The following is a 20029-nucleotide window of genomic DNA, read 5'->3' on the forward strand; positions in this document are numbered from 1 at the left end:
CATGATTTGCTTTCATTGGAGATCTACTTGGTTTTTATACGAGGCTAAGGAGACTTTTTGGTAGTGAAAACTCTTGCCAGTGGGGTTAGGGTTGAAAATGTACCAAAATTTTCAATTTTGTATGCCTACTTGCCCTTATTGGAATATGTTTGGAGAAATTAAGGAAAAGGCAAGTTGGGATTTTATTTTATTTTTTTAAAATTGAACCAGATTCAGGGTTAGACAAAGTATTATTGCCTAAGCTACGCCATCAACATAGGTAACCTTTTTTTTCACCTCACCTTAACAGCAAGACATTTATCCTAATCTCTGATGAAGCAATCCTTAATAGATATGAGTCTACCCCTGTAACATAACCCACTTAAATACTAGAAATTGGCTATAATTGGGACCTTGGTTCACTGTTAGAGGGCACAACTGCTGAGCTGCACCCACAGGGGCATATATAGAACTTGATTTAATATGTTATCTTTTTCATATGATAACTTTACCAATCTTCCATTATATAAATACCAAATTAATTAGCTTACAAACTTTCCTTCTCTCTATTCCTCTCTCTGCAATTGCTGCCTCTGCCCTCCCAGTGGATGCCTGGCCTGTTACAAAGTAATTTTCATGCTACTTATTATTTCAGCACTGAAGTTTGCACTTTTTGTCAAATTTCTTCTTGTTTTGATTGATGAGAACATGGGAAAGGAAAGGTAACAAAATTTTTGAATTTTGTGTATCTATTAGTTTGAGAAGCAAAATCTTACACTCCATTATTATTTAGAGTTGGACAAGAGTAGAAAAAGAAATGTTTCCAACGTGATTTGGATTTGAATAAGAAGCAAAAAGAAAAGGAAAAGATAAAAAAGAAATGTTGTCTTCCTATTTTCTTAGCAACCAAACAAAGAGTTATTTCTTTCTTTCTTTCTTTCTTTCTTTCTTTTTTTTTTTGAAGATTTTCTGTATTAAATTGTAATCCTAATATAATATTTTTTTAATATTTATTTTCCTTGATTCCATTTGAATTAGCAGCAAATTTTTTTCATTTTCCTCCTCACTTCTTCGTTGAACTAAGGTGGGCTGATAGGGGCTTGCTAGTCACATACGAACAAGGATGGGATTTGAGATTCCTCCATGCAGTTTGAGAGAAGCTCCCTGGGATTGAAGCTAGTCTAGGGATGGAATACTGAGCTTGGCTGCTCTTTCATCTTAAATGGATGGCTTGCTTGTCACATACCAAAGTCTCCTTTTTCTCAGTTGATTTTCGTTAGAAGGATTAGGAGGACCCTGGGCCATTAGGGCTGAACCCTCGGTGATAGGTTGGTTGGTTTGTGCCCCCAACAAGACTTTCTTTCTACTTTCTTCTCAGCGCACTTCTAAGGTTGAGGAGTCCTTCTTGGTGGCCATTCTATATTTGGTCATGGACAGATTGAATGGTTCAAAATTAGCTTTGATTCGATGAAGAAATTTGAGGAAAAAGAAAAAAAAAACTTATTTTGTTTTTCTCACACTATTCAAACTTATTATTGCATCGATATTTATACATAAATGACTGAGATCATCTGCCTTAAAAAAAGAGAAATCTAATCCTTGATTTTAGGAGAAAGTATCTCAAAAAATCAGGAAATAAAATTAAAATAGGAAACAGCTGGTGGTACGGCTAGGTGGTACAGCTGTATGCACAACTGTACTTTCTGAATTTCCACATAAATATTGGATTTATGATGTGTGAATCCATTACTTTGCTAGGTCTTTTAGGTTTTGTATCACTTGGATTCCTTGAACAGCTAATCATATTAAACAAGGGGCCTCTCACTTAGTTTCCTATACTTTTCAGTTGTACTCTTTAGCTTTGTTGTATTCTTTATTTATTTTACCTTTTGGAGTGCTTTTTCTTTTTTTGAAGGATAGCTCATTTTTTCATTTGTATTCTTTCATTCATTCAATAATGAAAAGTTTGTTTCTGATTTAAAATGATAAAAAAAACAGAAAAAGAAAAATCTCAGTTCGCTTGATTGTAGTCATCTAATCAACATGATTTTCTATTCTATTCTTAAATTTTAATTTATTGAATTATGCTTCCATCTTTTTCACTAGCGCTTTTGTCTGAACCTAGTTGTTTATCAAAGGTTTCGATGTATTACAAACTTTGTAGATTATCATTGTACATCAGTTCTATGTTTTGTACATCGAGCCTAAATTTGCCTCAGGAGGGTTTCAGGGTATGAGGTGATTATCTTACTATGCAGCTTGCACTTGAAACATGAGCCTAGCCCCAACTTTAACTGAACCCAAAGGCATAAAACTCTTACACCTTAGACATCAGTCATAGATGTAACCAGAACTTATTTTCCTTGTTGAAGCTGTTTTCATTATTAAATCATCTTAATAATGTACTTTTTGGTTTTTAGGTGTTTGAGTTGCCTACCTGTAGCTGTAGGAACAAATCCTTCACATTTTGATCTATCATTGGCAAGGAGACAACGTGTTACTGGACAGGGTTCCTCTGATTGGCTAGTCCTCCATATACAAGAGCTAATATCACTTGCTTATCAGGTGCTGAATATAAATCAATTTCCAAAATTTTATCCAGTTTTTTTGAATAATATTTAAGCCTTGAAGTAGCTGATAAGGTTACTATCTTTTCATATTTTACTTGTCATAGATAAGCACAATCCAGTTTGAGAGCATGCAGCCAATTGGTGTGGGACTTCTTTGTAGCATTGTGGAGAAGGTACATTTGTATGAGCTATCTTTTTTTTTTAATAACAAACAACTTAAATCTGAAAATTATGATAACTAATAAAACAAGGACTAACAAAACTATCTCAAAAGACCTCCAAATAATTTAGAGCTGCCTCTCTTATATAGTGATGTTTCTGAGGTTGACTTGGCTGCGCAGTTGTATCTTGTAGTTGGCATTTAACCAAAAATGAAGAAGGTGAGAAAAAGAAAACAGAAAAATAATTTCATAGTTTTTGCAGATAGTGGATTGCTTTTTAGTTGGAGATGTCATCAGGAGCTACTAAAACAGAATCATAAATGGTTTTGTATTGTTATAAATGTATAAAAATAAAAGTAAGGCTATTTTCTACTGAAATGTTCAAGTTATGTTTAACTGATATTAACTTTGATATTATTATTGTTATTATTATTATTATTATTATAATTATTATGATGATGATGATGATCACCATCATCATATATACATATTGTATGTATATATGTATGTATGTATGTATGTGTCTATATATTATCTATTTCTGCTTGAAACTGGGCTTAGAATGTTCTATCGGGGGTCAGCCTAGGTTGTTAAATATAGAACTAAGGTTAGATCAGGTTGTGCATGGGTTATTACAATCAACACCGGATCAACTTGGTTGATGGCCACTGCCATCATTGTGTCAGTCAGTGGGTAAACACTTAATACCCTGTGGTTTGGGGCTGGTTACAAGGATATGGCTTCTTTTAATTTCTACATTGAATATAGCATCTTGGAAAACAAAATATTAGTGATTTATATTAACTATTGGTTTGTAAAAACTTGTGAAAACTATTCTAACATCTAGTGGTAAAAATTTAAGAGACAGTAGGGGTGTAGCTTAGTGGTAGTGCCCTCTAGCAATGAACTAGAGTTAGCAAGTACGAACCTCCCCAATGTTTAAGGGTTTGTTTGGTAACTGCTTTTGAAAACAATTCTGAAAAATAGTTTTTGAGAACAGGTTTTGAAAACTGTTCTCTGAATTTTGTAGAAAAAAAGGCTATTTGGAAACCTGAAATATTTTTAACCTGTTTTTAATATTTTTAAATATGTTTTAAAAATAATTTTCATATCTAGTGTTTTATTTTTAATTATTCTACATGTTTGTATAATTATTTCTTCAAACAGTCATCCAAAAACAAGTGAAAACAACTAAAATGTATTATTTGAAAACACCCTATTTTATGTTCTTAAGAATAAAAAATAAAAATTAGTTTTTGGTTGTCAAACATGTTTTTGTGTTTTTTTGTTTTGGAGAACAAAAAATTATTATAAAAAGTAGTTCTCAAACATGCCCTAAGAAGTATATGATTGAGGAGTGGAATTTGCTTTGCTAGCAATTGGGATAAATATCTTCTTGTTAGGGTGGGTTCCGTATTATTAAAAAGATATATACACTACAATAAGTTGATGTTACCAGATTGGTAATAATGGATAAGATTGAAAGTGTGGCTGCAGAAATTATGTCTTCCACAAGGATTAAATGACATAGTTATGAAATATGGCAATTTTCTTGCTTGATGACAAATATGGCATTTTCCTTGCTTATGGGATTTCGTGCAGTGGTTCTTTTTCCTTTTCTAATGGAAACTATGATGTCTCAAACCTAAATGGTTTCTTGTGATTCTGGATCATAGTTTGAAATGACATCAGACCCTGAGCTTCCTGGACATCTTCTGCTGGAACAGTATCAGGTATGTGTATGGGTTTATTTTAGTTTCATTTGTTCTTTCCATTAAATTGCAAGGTTCTCAGTTCGCATTGCCAAAAAATATTTTTAATTTCATGTTGGTTTATATATATAACAATATAAATTTCCATTTTGATGGATGTCTATTGATTAATTAAGCTGTATGAAATTTAGGCCCAGTTAGTATCTGCTGTTCGCATTGCCTTGGATACATCCTCTGGGCCTATTCTTTTGGAGGCAGGCTTGAAACTGGCTACTAAGGTTGAGAGCACACATGTTTTTTTTTTTTTTTTTTTCTAATTGGCATTTTCCCATTAAATTATGAATATAAATGTGGATGAAATTAATGTGAAAAATGTCAGATGCTGACAAGCGGAATTATTAGTGGGGATCAAGTTGCAGTTAAGCGCATCTTTTCATTGATTTCACGCCCACTGGATGACTTCAAGGACCTTTATTATCCTTCGTTTGCAGAATGGGTATCATGTCAGGTATGCCAATTTTGGTGCTATCAAAATTTTTTCCTTACGTGTGCACAGCAAAGTCCTGGTTGTGTGCATGTGTTGTTATTTTCTTTTTGGATCAAAAATATCTGTCATACATCTGTTTTTAAGATGATGGGGCTTATACTAAATTTTATATGATTTTTCACTAGATACAAATAAGGCTTCTTGCTGCTCATGCCTCTCTCAAATGTTATACATATGCATTCCTGAGGAGGCACCACACTGGGGTCCCAGATGAGTATCTAGCACTGCTACCATTGTTTGCAAAAAGTTCTAGAATTCTTGGAAAGTACTGGATTTGGATTCTGAAGGACTACAGTTACATCTGCTTCCGGTTGCATCTTAAGAGAAATGTAAGCTTCATAATGTTTTAAAGTTTTTTTTTTCCCTCTATTGCCTCCTTATTGCATCTTAAAAAGCAAAAGCTTAATCTTTAGGGAATCTGTACATGTTCCCTGTGGCTAACTTCATATGTTTATTGCGTGCTACTTACAGTGGAAACCTTTCCTTGATGGGATCCAATCACCTTTCGTTTCATCAAAGTTGCACCCATGTTTAGATGAAACCTGGCCTGTAATTTTACAAGCACTGGCACTGGATGCAGTTCCTATGAATCTTGATATAAGTGGAACCAAACAAGCCATTGAAAATGAATCAGCAAATGCCACAGTATCTGGGTACAGCATGGTTGAATTAGAGCCGGAAGAATTTCGGTTTTTATGGGGCTTTGCACTACTGGTTCTATTTCAAGGACAACAACCTAGCCCTGGTAAACAAATAATACCACTGGGTTCTGCGAAGGCTAAACCGAGTGGAGATTCACCAGTTGAAGAAACGAATCCTCCGGGTTTGAAGTTGTATGAGATTGTGTTGCCAGTGTTCCAGTTTCTGGCAATGGAAAGGTTTTTCAGTATGGGATTTCTTACCATTGATATTTGCCAAGAACTGTTGCAGGTGATAATTTATCTGTCTTCCTATTTTTTAAGATTTATTTTTTTAAGATCATCATTACCTCTTTGCCATCTGTTTTACATCTTGCCACATTAGCTGAATGTTTAAGGTTTCTAGACTGAGTAGAAGGCATTTTCAAAAGTATTGTCTTGGCTGACACTCTACTCTAAAGTGGCTGTGAATATTCCAGCGTATAGAGTGTGTTAACTGAACCTGCATTGCCTTGGATGAATATATCTATGTTCCTGTGCTTATTTTAAGGATTTATATTTCTAAGATCATCCTTTTCTCTGCACCATCTACTTACAACAATTCTGCATTAGCTGAATATTTTAAGTTTCTAGGCTCATTAGAAGGCATTTGCCTTGGCTGACAATAAAAAATGGCTGTAAACATCCTAGAATATGGAGTGTCATTTAATCCTTCATGTATTAGCATGAATATATGAAGTTATGCACTTCAAAAGTTTTACTTTATCACTTGTCAGGTAAGAAGATAGATGGACATAATAAATTTCTTTGTGTGAGTATTCATGTAGAGAAGAAACATGTTCAGAAAAAGGATATGGTTAAAATAGGGATGTTTAGGGATAGCAACAATTGAGGTTCCAGTTGTGTGTGTGTGTGTGTGTGTGTCTCTGTGTGTCATGTAGGCAAGAAACATGTTCAGAAAATAGATATAGGAGAGAAAGAGGAGAGAGATATTCAAAACACCGTGCCCCCTTTTCAAATGTCATAAGGCAAATAGACCCTGCCCTTTCTCTGGATGTCATAAAGTGGAAAGGCCTTTTTCTGGATGTTGTTAGGTGGATAGATCGTTCACACATTAATTATTTAGGAAGACCCTGCTCCTTTTTCAGATGTCAAAGAGAAGGTGTGGGTGCTGTCAAAGCCCTGCCCCCTTTTCTGATGTCCTAAAGTGGATAAGCTCCATCCTGTTTCTGGATTTCATATGGTAGACATTGTTCACACATTCATCACTTGGGAAGACCTTACTCCTTTTTCTGGATGCCATAAGGTAAATAGGTCTTACCCTTTTTTCATGGGTGTGTTCAAAACCTTGTCCTTCTTTATTGGATGTCATAGAGTGAACAAACTGTTTGCACATTCATTAATTGGGAAGACCTTATCCCTTTTTCACATGTTATAAGGCGGATTGCCCTTGACCTTTTTTTGAATGTCATAAGGTGGAAAGACCGTTGACAGAGCCCTATTTTAATTGAATTCACTAAAGGGTAGGAATCTCAGTGGAAGAAAATATATTTGTTGCCTTTCTTGAATTAGACTTGTCGGAGAGTGATTGAAATTCCAATTTAATAAAATATTCCTTTCAATAAAGAACATTTTATAAATATTTTCTATGTTGATATTTTTTATAAAAGAAGGTTTCCTTGTAGAATAAGGGAAGATATTAGACATATCTCTATAAATCTTCTAGGTCATGAAAGAAAAATGTTATGAGGTAGAAATGTACATGTAAAGCTTATATCGAGTGGGTAGGGATGCGAGGAAGAGGGAGTTTATGATTTAGGGTATAGATACTAGGAACAGAGAAACATGAGATTGTTTCAAAGTTCATGAGTTGTATCTGTTTTCTCTTTCCTTTCTAATTTCTCGACAGTTAGTGGATTGATTTTGAAGAATTTCTGAATTCCTTTATTGATTCTTTAGGTACACACCATACACATATATATACACAAATGACTGAATAAGAAAAAATCAATCTAGCTTGATTCTCTCCTAAAATTAGGAAACTGAATCATCCTAAATGATCTCTCCTTTTTTATTCCTAAAATACTTTCCTAAATTAAAAAACCCTAACTTTGAATGCCAAATTTCAACACTCCCCCTCAAGCTGGAGAATATATATCATATAATCCCAGCTTGCAAGTTAAGTCTTCAAAGTTAGGCCTAGGTAAAGCTTTGGTGAGGATGTCTGCGGTTTGGTGCTTGGTAGGAACATAGTTCAATCTAACCGTCTCACTAGTCACCTTCTCTGTGATGAAGTGTCTGTCAATCTCAACGTGCTTGGTCCTGTCATGATGCACGGGGTTCTTTGCTATGCTTATAGCTGCCTGATTATCACACATCATCAGAATTGGAGATGAACTCGTTTGCCCCAGTTCACTAAGAACCCTTTTTATCCAAATCCCTTCACAGATTCCCTGTGCAAGAGCTCTGTACTCAGCTTCTGCACTACTTCTGGCTACAACTGATTGCTTCTTACTCCTCCAGGTAACAAGATTTCCCCAGACAAAAGAACAATATCCAGAAGTGGACCGCCTGTCAATGATGTTTCCTGCCCAATCCGCATCTGAGTATACTTCAGTGTCACGGTTCTCTGTCTTTCTGAAGAATAGACCTTTCCCTGGTGTCATTTTTAAATATCTAAGAATCCTGTAGACTGCTTCCATGTGTTCCTCAGTGGGGCTGTGCATGAATTGACTTACAGCACTCACTGCAAAGCCAATATCTGGCCGAGTGTGTGAGAGATAAATCAAGCGCCCGACGAGCCGCTGATATCTCCCCCTATCTACCGGTGTACTTTCTTTCTCGATACCAAGTTTCTTCTGACTATCCATAGGAGTATCAATTGGTTTGCATCCAAGCATACCGGTCTCCTTAAGAAGATCGAGTATGTATTTTCTTTGAGAGACTACAATTCCCTTCCTTGATCTAGCCACTTCCATACCAAGGAAATATTTCAAATTTCCAAGGTCTTTAACTTCAAACTCCTCTGACAAATACTTCTTCAAATTCTGTAATTCCTCCATATCATTCCCAGATAGAATAATATCATCAACATAGACTATCAATATGGCCATTTTCCCGGCATGAGACTTCTTGACAAATAGAGTATGATCAGCCTGACCTTGTTTGTAGCCCAGCTTCAGGACTGCTTTTGTGAATCTATCAAACCAGGCTCGGGGAGATTGTTTAAGGCCGTACAAGGATTTTTGGAGTTTGCAAACCTGATTCTTTGCCATACTTCCTTCGAAACCAGGTGGTATTTCCATGTAGACTTCCTCTTCTAGGTCACCATTTAGAAACGCATTTTTTATGTCCAGTTGTTGCAAGCACCAATCTTGATTGACAGCCAATGAGAGAAGAATCCTGATAGTGTTCAGTTTTGCAACAGGAGCAAAAGTCTCCTGATAGTCTATCCCATAGGATTGTGTAAACCCTCTAGCTACCAAACGAGCCTTGAATCTCTCGACTGATCCATCTGCTTTGTATTTTATGGTGAAAATCCACTTGCACCCCACGGGCCTCTTCCCAACCGGCAAATCTGTGATAGTCCACGTCCCATTCTTCTCAAGTGCATCAATCTCATCTTGTACTGCCTTCTTCCATTCTGAAATTTTTAATGCCTCTTGTATTGTGTTGGGAACCTGAGTATCATCAAGAGAAGTAGCAAATGCTCTGTAAGATGGTGATAGCCCTTCATATGTAACATAATTCCCAATTGGGTGATCTGTACATCTCCTAACACCCTTCCTCAATGCAATCGGCAGAGTAGAATCATCAATGCTGGGAATTAACACCTCTCCAGCCCTATCCTCACCTATGTTCTCTTCAGGAAGACTTGAATTGGAGTCAATATATTGGCCACATGTTGACTGTGATCCGTGCTCTAATTCCTGTCTTTTCCTCCTCCTGATGTAAACTTGTAAGTTCTCATTAGCAAGTTGTGGGGCTATAGGTTGAATAGGCATGGGAGACTGGATGGTCACAGGAGATGGCTGGACTGATGACGGTATGGGTGTGGACAACTCAGTGGGCGCGAATTGAAAGGATTTGGTGACTCTGAGTGAAAAGAAGGTACACCCTCAAGAAGAGACTCCCAAACTTGATGTTCATTCATGCTCTCCCCCTGAACATGAGATTTGGGATAGAAGAAGACATGTTCAAAGAAAGAGACGTCCATGGTGGTGTAAAATCTTTTGTTGGTTGGAGAATAGCATTTGTACCCTTTTTGGGTTGGAGAATACCCTAGGAAAATGCACTTATTCGCTCGAGGAGCAAATTTGCTACGATTTTGAGGATACACATGAACGAATGCCGTGCAACCAAATACTTTGAGTGGTAAATCAGAAGAGGCTGCACGGGTGTGAGGAAATTGTTTTAAGAAAAGTTGACGTGGGGATTGAAAGGTAAGCACTCTGGATGGCATACGGTTAATCAAATAAGTAGCTGTGAGAATAGCTTCCCCCCAGAAATAGTTTGGAACATTAGAGGAAAACATAAGGCACCGGGCAACCTCCAAGAGATGTCTATTCTTGCGTTCAGCCACCCCATTTTGTTGTGGGGTGTCAACGCAAGAACTTATGTGGATAATGCCGTGATTTTGAAGATAAGTACTGAGACTACTAGTAAAGTATTCCTTTGCATTATCTGACTTGAGGACTTGAATTTTGGAATTGAATTGATTTTGAACCATAAGATGGAAGGTTTGAAAAATGTGCCCGACCTCTGACTTTTCTTTCATAAGGAAAACCCATGTTACCCGTGTATGATCATCAACGAATGTCACAAACCATCGAGTGCCAGAAATATTTTTTATCCGGGAGGGACCCCACACATCACTATGTACTAGAGAGAAAACAGTCGAAGGTTTGTATGGGATTTGAGGATAGACTGTTCGAGTATGCTTTGCAAACTGACAAATTTCACAGTGATAAGATGCTGGATTTTTATTGATAAATAATTTGGGAAACAATTTTGCAAGGTAAACAAAGCTAGGATGACCAAGGCGATAGTGTAACATTATAATCTCACTATCTTTATTGACCTTAGAATTTGACACAGAATTGAAAGACTCTAACATACTCTGAGACTGTACGCAACTTGCTTGAGAGACTTGGTTTGAGAATTGGCCACATGAGAGGAGGTAGAGCCCGGAACACAGTTCAGCACTGCCAATCATCTTCCCCGATTTCAAGTCCTGAAAAACACACAAGTTTGGATAAAATTTAGTAACACATTGGAGATCACGGGCCAATTTGCTAATGGACAAAAGATTACAATCCAAGTTTGGAACATGGAGAACAGAGTCAAGATATAAGTCTTTAGTAAGTTTTATAGAACCTGTCCCGGCAATTTTTGACTTTGAACCATCAGCAATATGGACGGATGAATGACCATTACTTGGCTTGTAATTTTGAAGAATGGTAGCATCTCCTGTCATGTGATCAGAAGCACCTGTGTCCACTATCCACGACTTCATTCCTCCTCGATTAGCAGTGAAGGCTACACCGGTAGTACTGCCACTGCCAACTTGGCTTAATAGTTTCTGTAGCATCTCCATCTGCTCTTTGTTGAATGGACTCGGCTCGGGAACAGAGTGCTCTCAGAGTTGGCAGCCACGTGTGCTCTGCCATCTCTGTCAGACCGTGGCTTTGGTTTCCAATCAGCCGGTTTGCCATGAAGCTTCCAGCAAGTCTCCTTATAATGGCCTGGTTTCTTACAATAATCACACCAAGGCCTATCCCGTTTCTGACGATCTCCACCACTACTATTAAATGACCGAGTCGCAAGGGCAGAGGCATCCAATGTTGGGGCAGGTTGCTCTTTGGATCCCATCATCACTTTCTTTCTACTTTCTTCACGCCTAACCTCTGAAAAAGCCTCCCTGAGACTTGGCAGGGGTTTAATGCCCATGATTCGGCCTCTAACATCATCCAATTCCCTGTTTAGTCCTAGGAAAAACTTGAACAGTCTCTTTTGTTCCACAATTTTCCTGTATGTTGCTGCATCATCAGGACATTTCCATGAGTGAGTCTCGAATAAGTCAAGGTGCTGCCAATACCTTGTGAGTGTGTTGTAATACTGAGTAACTGTCTGCTCTCCTTGGCGGAAGTCATGTAGGGCTGATTCAACCTGAAAAAGTTCTGAAATATTTTCAGAACTTGAGTAAGTTTCTTTGGCTGCATCCCATATGTCCTTTGCAGTCCTAAACAGCAAGAAATTTTCACCTATGTCATTATTCATGGAATTGATAAGCCATGACATGATCATGCTGTTTTCAATCTTCCACTTCCTGAAACCCGGTTCTGTAGTTTCTGGCATGACTGCTTCTCCAGTGAGGTACTCATCCTTTCCTTTACCGCAAATGAACAGCAACACAGATTGTGACCACTGTAAGTAGTTATGGCCATTTAATTTGTGTCCTGTGATGAGAATAGGAGAGGAATCACTACCACCAAGGTTTGGAATTTCAGATCTGCCTCCTAATTCTGGTGACGTGACGCTGGATACTTGTGATGATGCCATTCCGTATTTCGTCATGGACCGGAAAGGTAGAAGAACACTTCCCAAGGCACGTGCAGGGATTGGAGTTGAGGAAAAATAGCCGGAGGACGTCGGAAAAGCTGATCGGAGGGCTCGCGGAGGCAAAAAGACCCCAAAAGAGGCACGTGCAGGGCTTGGATGGCAGAAACAGGTACGTAGGGTGGCTGGTCGGCGTCAGGCGAGCTTGGAGTAGGAAGCGCGTCGCCGGAAAGTGGCTCACGCGCCCTCACGCGCCGGCGCGTGAGATGCAGTCGCCGGCCGGAAAAACGCGCGTGGGCGGCGCGTGGATGGTTTTCTGGCTCCGGTGTTTTTGGAAAAGTTGTAGATCTCCTCCAGACGCTCCTTGCGGTGTGAAAAAAACCGTCGCCGGAAAAGTTCGCCGGAAAAGTTCGCCGGCGGTGAATGTTTTTCTGACGACGATTCGACCGACCGGAAAGCGTTTTCTCCCTTGGCTCTGAGAACAGGGACTGATGACCGGAATGAGAGATGGTCGGATTGAGAGATGGCCAGAGAGATTTGGCCGGAATGAATGATGGCCTGAATACGAGGTGGCCAGAAGGGATTAGGGTTTCAGAAAACTGGCTCTGATACCATGAAGAATTTCTGAATTCCTTTATTGATTCTTTAGGTACACACCATACACATATATATACACAAATGACTGAATAAGAAAAAATCAATCTAGCTTGATTCTCTCCTAAAATTAGGAAACTGAATCATCCTAAATGATCTCTCCTTTTTTTATTCCTAAAATACTTTCCTAAATTAAAAACCCTAACTTTGAATGCCAAATTTCAACATGTAGGCATGGTTAGTCAATCCATACTAAACCTCAAGTACCTTTTGAGCATTAAGCTTCAGCTAGCACAACAAGACTACCAAACTTACATCCATCCTTAAGCTTACATGGCTTGAGCTGATCCAGTCATGAGAGAGAGAAGAGCATAGATATCATTGAAATGAGGATGTTTAGAGATAGCACCTGACTGGGGATTATTAAAGGTGGTTGGGGTGTGCAATGAACCAAAGCATTTGCTTGTGCTAATTTCATTCAAGTTGAATGTGTTCAAGATAAATGGGTGATTACAATTTTAAGCTAGTTGGAACTTTATATTGTATTGATTAGTGGTATAGTGGATTAAACTTTTGTATAGTTGTATTTATCATTGCATTGTGCTTCTGTTACAATAATATGTGATGGTACTCTATTGGGTGTTATCAATATGCTTGCTCCAATGCACTCTTTCGCCACTATGGTTATCAAATAATTGTAACATATGGATTCTAATTTTTTAATGCTGTTAATTGTTGTCTTTTTTACATTTTGAAAGTTTCATTATATATTTGCATGTTTAATTGCAATTTTTTACAGTTTTAAACTCTTCTAACATCTAGATTGATATCAACATCTCCATTGCCATTTCTATATTTTTTAAACTGTGTTACTGCTGACATAAAAAATTTCTTCCTTGCAATCATGGTCATGACCCTTGAGGTAAAATAATGTGAATGTAGTGAAGAAAAATGTTTCTTCTATATATCCATCAGGAATCTGTAGAAGGGGCTATGTAGAATACAAAAGTGTTGACAAAAAATTGAAAAATAAGGAAATACTATGCCTAGCCTAATTACAGTCTTGATTTCTAGGAATTAGACAATTATATAGATAGCTATTATATGTACAATCGTACAAGTCAACCATACAAGACTAATTATAGAAAAAAGTGTGTAATTGATTAATTATAAATCTTCCAAAACTCCCATCAAGTGGGTGCAAATATATTTTGCATTTATAACTTGTCTAAGATTTGATGAAATATCAAAGTAAGGAGGCCCTTGGTCAGTATGTAGGCTAGTTTTTTTGATGAAAACAGGTAGGGTATGCACACTTGGCCAATCTTCAAATTTTTTTTGATGAAACGTTGATCATCCTCCACATGTTTTTTATAATCATGATGGACCAAGTTGTGGGCTATATTAATAGGCGCCTTATGGTCTCAGCACAACATCATGGGTTCTTTGACCTTGATCTTAAGGTCAATGAGCACAATTCTAAGCCACAGTATCTCATAAATGCCTTGACCCAAAGCTCTAAAATCAGCTTTTGCACTTGATCGAGCATCAATAGGTTGCTTTTTACTTCTCTAAGTGATGAGATCACCTCCTAGAAATGCATAATACCTAGTTGTTAACCTTCTATCTACCGTGTAAGCTTCACCTTTCCTTTGAAACATTAGTCCTTTGCTAAGATTAGCTTTCAAATATTTGACAATTTTGTATACAACCTGTAAGTGGGATTTGAGCCGAGCATGCATAAATTGACCAACTACACTTACAACATAGGTGATATCTAGCCTAGTGTGTGATGGGTAGATCAACTTTCCCATCATTCTTTGATAAATGCTTTGATCTATTGAGCCTTCTTCTATTTTCTTCCCTAGTTTGAGGTTAGCCTTAATAGGAGTCTTAATTGGTTTGCATCCAAGGATTCCATTTCTTTTAGCAAATCTTGTATATACTTTTGTTACAATATAAAAATCCCTTGTTTAGTTGGAGCAACTTCTATATCCAAGAAATCCCATAGACTTCTATTATCTTTAATTTCAAATTCATTTGCTAATGCCATCCATATAGACAATTTGACATAGGACGGAAGGAGGTCCAATGTCTCATGTTCATTGATTACCAATGTTGGTTGACCCTAAATGTGGAGCTACCTCTTCCTTCTATTACTTTAGGCTTTTAGGAGTGTATGTGGTCTCACATTATTTGGAATCAGAGCAAGGCTTAGCCTAGCTCACCTTATGCTCTTTGACATTGGGCGTCAACAATTGAGTGAGGGTGTCTAACATAGAACGGATAGAAGTCCAATGTTCCATATCGATTGATTACTAACGTTGGTTGACCCTTATATGTGGGGCTACCTCTACATCTGATTAACTTAGCCTTTTAGGAGTGTATGTGGTCCTACATTGCTATTAAGTAGTTACCTTCTCTTAGGGGAAATGTTTTATGAACAAAGTGTGATCACCTTGAATTTGATGGTAACCTCTTTACCATGGAGTTTGTAGTAAAGTTTCCAAACCATGCATGTGGGGATTGTTTAATGCAACATATCCCAGTGGAATGTTCATGTATACTTTGTTAACTCAAATTATTGCAGTGGCTAGTACAGAATGGCTACTAAAGACAATAGAACCCTGATGGTGTTTATCTTAGCTACCAGTGCAAATGTCTATTGGTAGTCTACTCCATATATTTGAGCATACCCCTTAGTGACCAACCTTACCTTGTATGGTTCAATGGTCCCATTATCTTTGTATTTGATGGTGTAGATCCATTTACATCCAACTATTTTCTTCCCCTTAGACAGGTCTACAATTTCCTATGTCTCATTTTTTCCAAGGCTCACATCTCCTTGTCAACGGTGCCCTTCCACTGTCTCATGTTTAGTGCCTCATAAAATGTTCTAGAAATTTCATGGATAGACTTTTCGGAAGTGGAAGCATAATATTGTGGTGACACCATGACAGTCTCTTGAATGACACAAAGTGAGAGATCATATGCTAAGTGTAGGACCAAGTTCACTTCCTAAGAGCAATGGTCAAATCCAAATCACTATTAGTATTAACATCATGATTAATATTCTCATTACTTAGCACTGAGTCAAAATTTAGGACCTTTGAAATGATAGAGAGTTGCTTTTTCTATAATACACCTTGATGTAGGAATGAGTGAAGTTTGCATTTTTAAAATTTTAGCAAGTGTTTTTCTTTTTTTCTAGAGAATGGTCTGATGAGAGTTTGGTTTGAGATTCCTTTAAACTGAAATTGTTTGGGGACATTGGTGGTACCTAGTTTTGATTAGGGAAACTTGAAACAAGTTGATTTTGAGGGCTTGAGTCAACAATTTGATATGAAATGGTCTAATTTTGAGCAGCATTTGGATCATTACACAACCCCTCATCACCATTGTTTGATTCTCCCCATAAAGATAAGTGTTCCTAAAATAAGGTTGATGTTCAACAAAAATAACATCAATGGTAAAATAAGTTTTTCTAGTTGGTGGGTGATGACATTTATACCCTATTTTTTATCAAGGAATAAAAAATAAAAATAAAAAAGGAAAAGAAAAAAGAAAACTACATCGAAGAGTCCTAGGGTCAAATTTACCTCTCAAATGGTTGTGAATGTGGACATATGAGGTGCAACCAAATATCTTTGGTGGAAGATTCCCAACTCCCTAAAAATGAAAGAGTGGTAAGCTTTATTATAGAAGATGCAAAGTCAAGACCTTGGGATGGCTGCCTATTTATCATACGGACAATTGTTAATATGGCATCTCCTCAATGGCAAATGTGAAAGTTTGTAGGTCTAGTGTAGGTAACATCTAAAGGGAGGTGAATAGGTAATTGAAACTTTTGAACCCAAAATTGATTATTTTTAATCCTTTAATATTCTCCTTTGATAAGAAAATATAATAAATAAAAACAATGCAAATGACACAAGAATTCTTACGAGGAAAACCACTCACACAACGTGCGGATGTAAAAACCACAAGGTTAGAGACCTCTAATTGCAAATCCATTATTCAAAAGTACAATAAATAGATTTATTTGGCAGTTATTATTCTTAAGTCTTACTACCTAGCACCTACATTGAACTTCATGTCCATGACGCAGCACCACACATACAATCTTAAATTTCCTAACTTACAAAGTTTTTTATTTACTTCATGTTTTAAGGACCTAAATAGTGATTAATGAGATTTTAGGAATAGTTGTCAAATCTTGCAGATCTAGTATATCAAAGACATGGCAAGAACTTGAGATATTTAAGTAGATCTTAAATAAACAAGTTGACAAGAAAATTAATAAGCCTTAAGAGTGTTTAGGGATAAACCTGTGACTCTAAATACTGTCCAAATCTAAAACAATGATTCTCAAGCCCAGAACATAAGATTTTAATCAAGGAAGCAGATGCCTAGAGATTTTCTCAAGAACTCAAACCTAAGAGAATCTAAAGGCTTCATCAAGATGTCAACCAATTGATGTTCAATGAGAACATACTCTAAGAAAACTACCTTATCTTTTATAAGATTCTTAATCAAATGATACTTCGATGTGTTTAGTTCGGGAATGAAGAACATGATTCTTATGGATGTTTACAACACTCGAGTTTTCACATATGATGCTCATGGTGTCTTGCCCGATGCCATAGTAACTAAGCATTTGTTTCATCTAAAGAAACTAAGTACAACAACTTCCTGCAGCAATATATTTTGTTTCCACATTGGAAAGAGATAAGCAATTAGACAGTTGCCAACAAAGAAACAAGCACCTGAAGTACTTCTTTTATCCTCTACGTTTCCAGCCTAATCAGTGTCAAAATACCTTGTAATAACAAGTCACCACACATGGTGTTAGTATGTCCACTTAACTTAGGGATACCTCTAACTAGGTCTTTGTTCACCATGTTCACAAGATCACTATAATTAATGTGTCCTAACCTCTTATGTCATAGCTTAGTGGTATCAAGTTTAGCCCTATTGCAAAGTACAGATGTTTTGGGACTAATATTAACCGCATAACAGTTATCCACAATCCTATGCCTAATGAAGGTGAGTTCTCTTTCTTTATTAAACACTTAACAAATATTCTAAACGATCTTCACACCAAGATCACTATCACAAATTTGGCTAATACTTATCAAGTTAGCCTTAAGTCCACTAACAAAAAGGACATCATTCAGTTTGGGGCATCCAGGAATAAACACACTACCTTTGCCTCTAACTTGGGTAATGAAGTGGTAAAGAAGGATTTATCCCTAGTCATGTGCCTAAAGCGGCCTGTAACCAAATCAAGGTACTTCTTAATTTCTATATCTTTATCAGAGGAGTAATACATATATATATATACAATTGAGAGACCTGATTAGGAAGGTGTTATCCCTAAGGAAACAACCACATTATGGTATGTACAGATATGTACAGCTAACACTCCCCCTCAAGCTGGAGCATAGATGTTGATCATGCCCAGCTTGTTACAAAAGTACTCAACTCGAGTTCCATTTAGAGCTTTTGTAAAAATATCCCCAAGTTGCTCTCCAGTCTTCACATAACCAGTAGAGATTAGATTTTCCTCAATCTTTTCACGAATGAAGTGACAATCAACTTCAATGTGTTTGGTTCTTTCATGATAGACTGGGTTCGCAGCAATATGAAGAGCAGCTTGATTGTCACACCAAAGCTTTGCTGGCATTGTGCACTTCAATCCCACTTCACATAAGAGTTGATGTATCCATATGATTTCACAAGTAGCCTGTGCCATGGCCCTATACTCAGATTCTGCACTCGAACGGGATACAACACTCTGCTTCTTACTTTTCCAAGCCACTAGATTCCCGCCGAAGAACACACAATAACCTGTAGTGGATCTTCTATCAAACTTAGAACCTGCCCAATCCGCATCAGAAAAACACTCAATACGAGTGTGTCCCTGACTACTATATAGTATGCCTAGACCAGGAGCCTTCTTTAGATAGCACAAAATCTGCTCTAAAGCCGCCCAATGCTTTATTGTAGGCGCAGATGTGAACTAACTAACAACACTTACTGCATATGCAATATCTGGTCGCGTCACGGTGAGATAATTTAGCTTCCCAACCACTCTCCGATACCTTTCAGGGTTGTAGAAGGATCTCCATCATCTGGCATAAGTTGTACATTAGGCACCATCGGGGTAGTACATGGCTTGCTTCTATCTTACCGGTCTCTTTAAGCAGATCAAGCACATACTTCCTCTGTGATAAGAACATCCCTTTCTTGCTCCTTGATACTTCTATTCCCAGGAAATACTTCAGTTCACCCAAGTCCTTTGTATGAAACTTGGAATGCATGAATGTCTTAAGATCAGAGATTCCTGCATGATCATTTCCTGTAATAACTATATCATCGACATAGACCACAAGAAGTATGATACCAGCAGCTGTTTTCTTGTAGAAAACGGAGTGATCTTTCTCACTCTTGTTCATGCCAAATGCTTGAATCTCCTTACTGAATTTTCCAAACCAAGCACGGGGACTCTGCTTCAATCCATAGAGAGCTTTTTTCAGACAACAAACCTTCCCATACTCCCCCTGAGCAACAAACCCAGGAGGTTGCTCCAGATAGACCTCTTCCTCTAGATCACCATGAAGAAAAGCATTCTTGATGTCTAACTGATGTATCATCCACTGTTGGGAAGCAGCAATAGAAATAAATAGTCGAACTGAATTGAGTTTGGCAACAGGAGAGAAAGTATCAGAATAGTCTACTCCATATGTCTGAGCATATCCTCTAGCTACAAGTCTGGCTTTCAGTCGTGCCACAGGGCCATCAGGATTAACTTTTACCGCAAAGACCCACTTGTAGCCAACAACTTTCTTTCCTGGAGGCAAATCAACAAGTTTCCATGTATGATTATCCTCCAATGCACAGATTTCTTCAAGCATTGCATTCTTCCACCCAGGATGATTCAGGGCCTCTGTAACAGTTTTAGGGACTGAAATAGAATCTATAGAGGCGACAAGGACACTTGAGGAAGTTGACAGGTGATCATAAGACACAAAGTTAGCAATGGAATAGATAGATTGCAGTGTCGCTTACCTTTTCGAATGCTAATAGGAAGGTCGAGATCACTGGAAGGATCAGATGACGAAGGAGCTGGTGCAGGACATGTATCTGTTGTCACTGGGCGCCGAGAGTACACCTGGACAATGGGTGGTTTGTCTGGAGCAGGAGGAATAGTAACAACAGGACCCAAATGAGCAACAGACGCATCATAATCAACCACACTTGATTGTCC

At 37.6% G+C, this 20029-nt stretch overlaps 1 protein-coding gene across 1 annotated transcript in view; it reads left to right on the forward strand.

Annotated features, from left to right (window-relative positions):
• The window catches only part of LOC117930441 (protein SWEETIE), a 186869-nt gene that overhangs the window by 154608 nt on the left and 12232 nt on the right, over positions 1-20029 (forward strand). Inside the window, exons 41-47 of the mRNA XM_034851104.1 lie at positions 2400-2544; positions 2654-2722; positions 4387-4443; positions 4614-4700; positions 4802-4930; positions 5095-5298; positions 5441-5899. Coding sequence (XP_034706995.1) covers positions 2400-2544; positions 2654-2722; positions 4387-4443; positions 4614-4700; positions 4802-4930; positions 5095-5298; positions 5441-5899 — 1150 coding nt within the window. The remainder of the gene's footprint in view (positions 1-2399; positions 2545-2653; positions 2723-4386; positions 4444-4613; positions 4701-4801; positions 4931-5094; positions 5299-5440; positions 5900-20029) is intronic.

The sequence above is a fragment of the Vitis riparia genome, chromosome 14 (assembly GCF_004353265.1).
Source record: "Vitis riparia cultivar Riparia Gloire de Montpellier isolate 1030 chromosome 14, EGFV_Vit.rip_1.0, whole genome shotgun sequence".
NCBI lineage: Eukaryota > Viridiplantae > Streptophyta > Magnoliopsida > Vitales > Vitaceae > Vitis > Vitis riparia.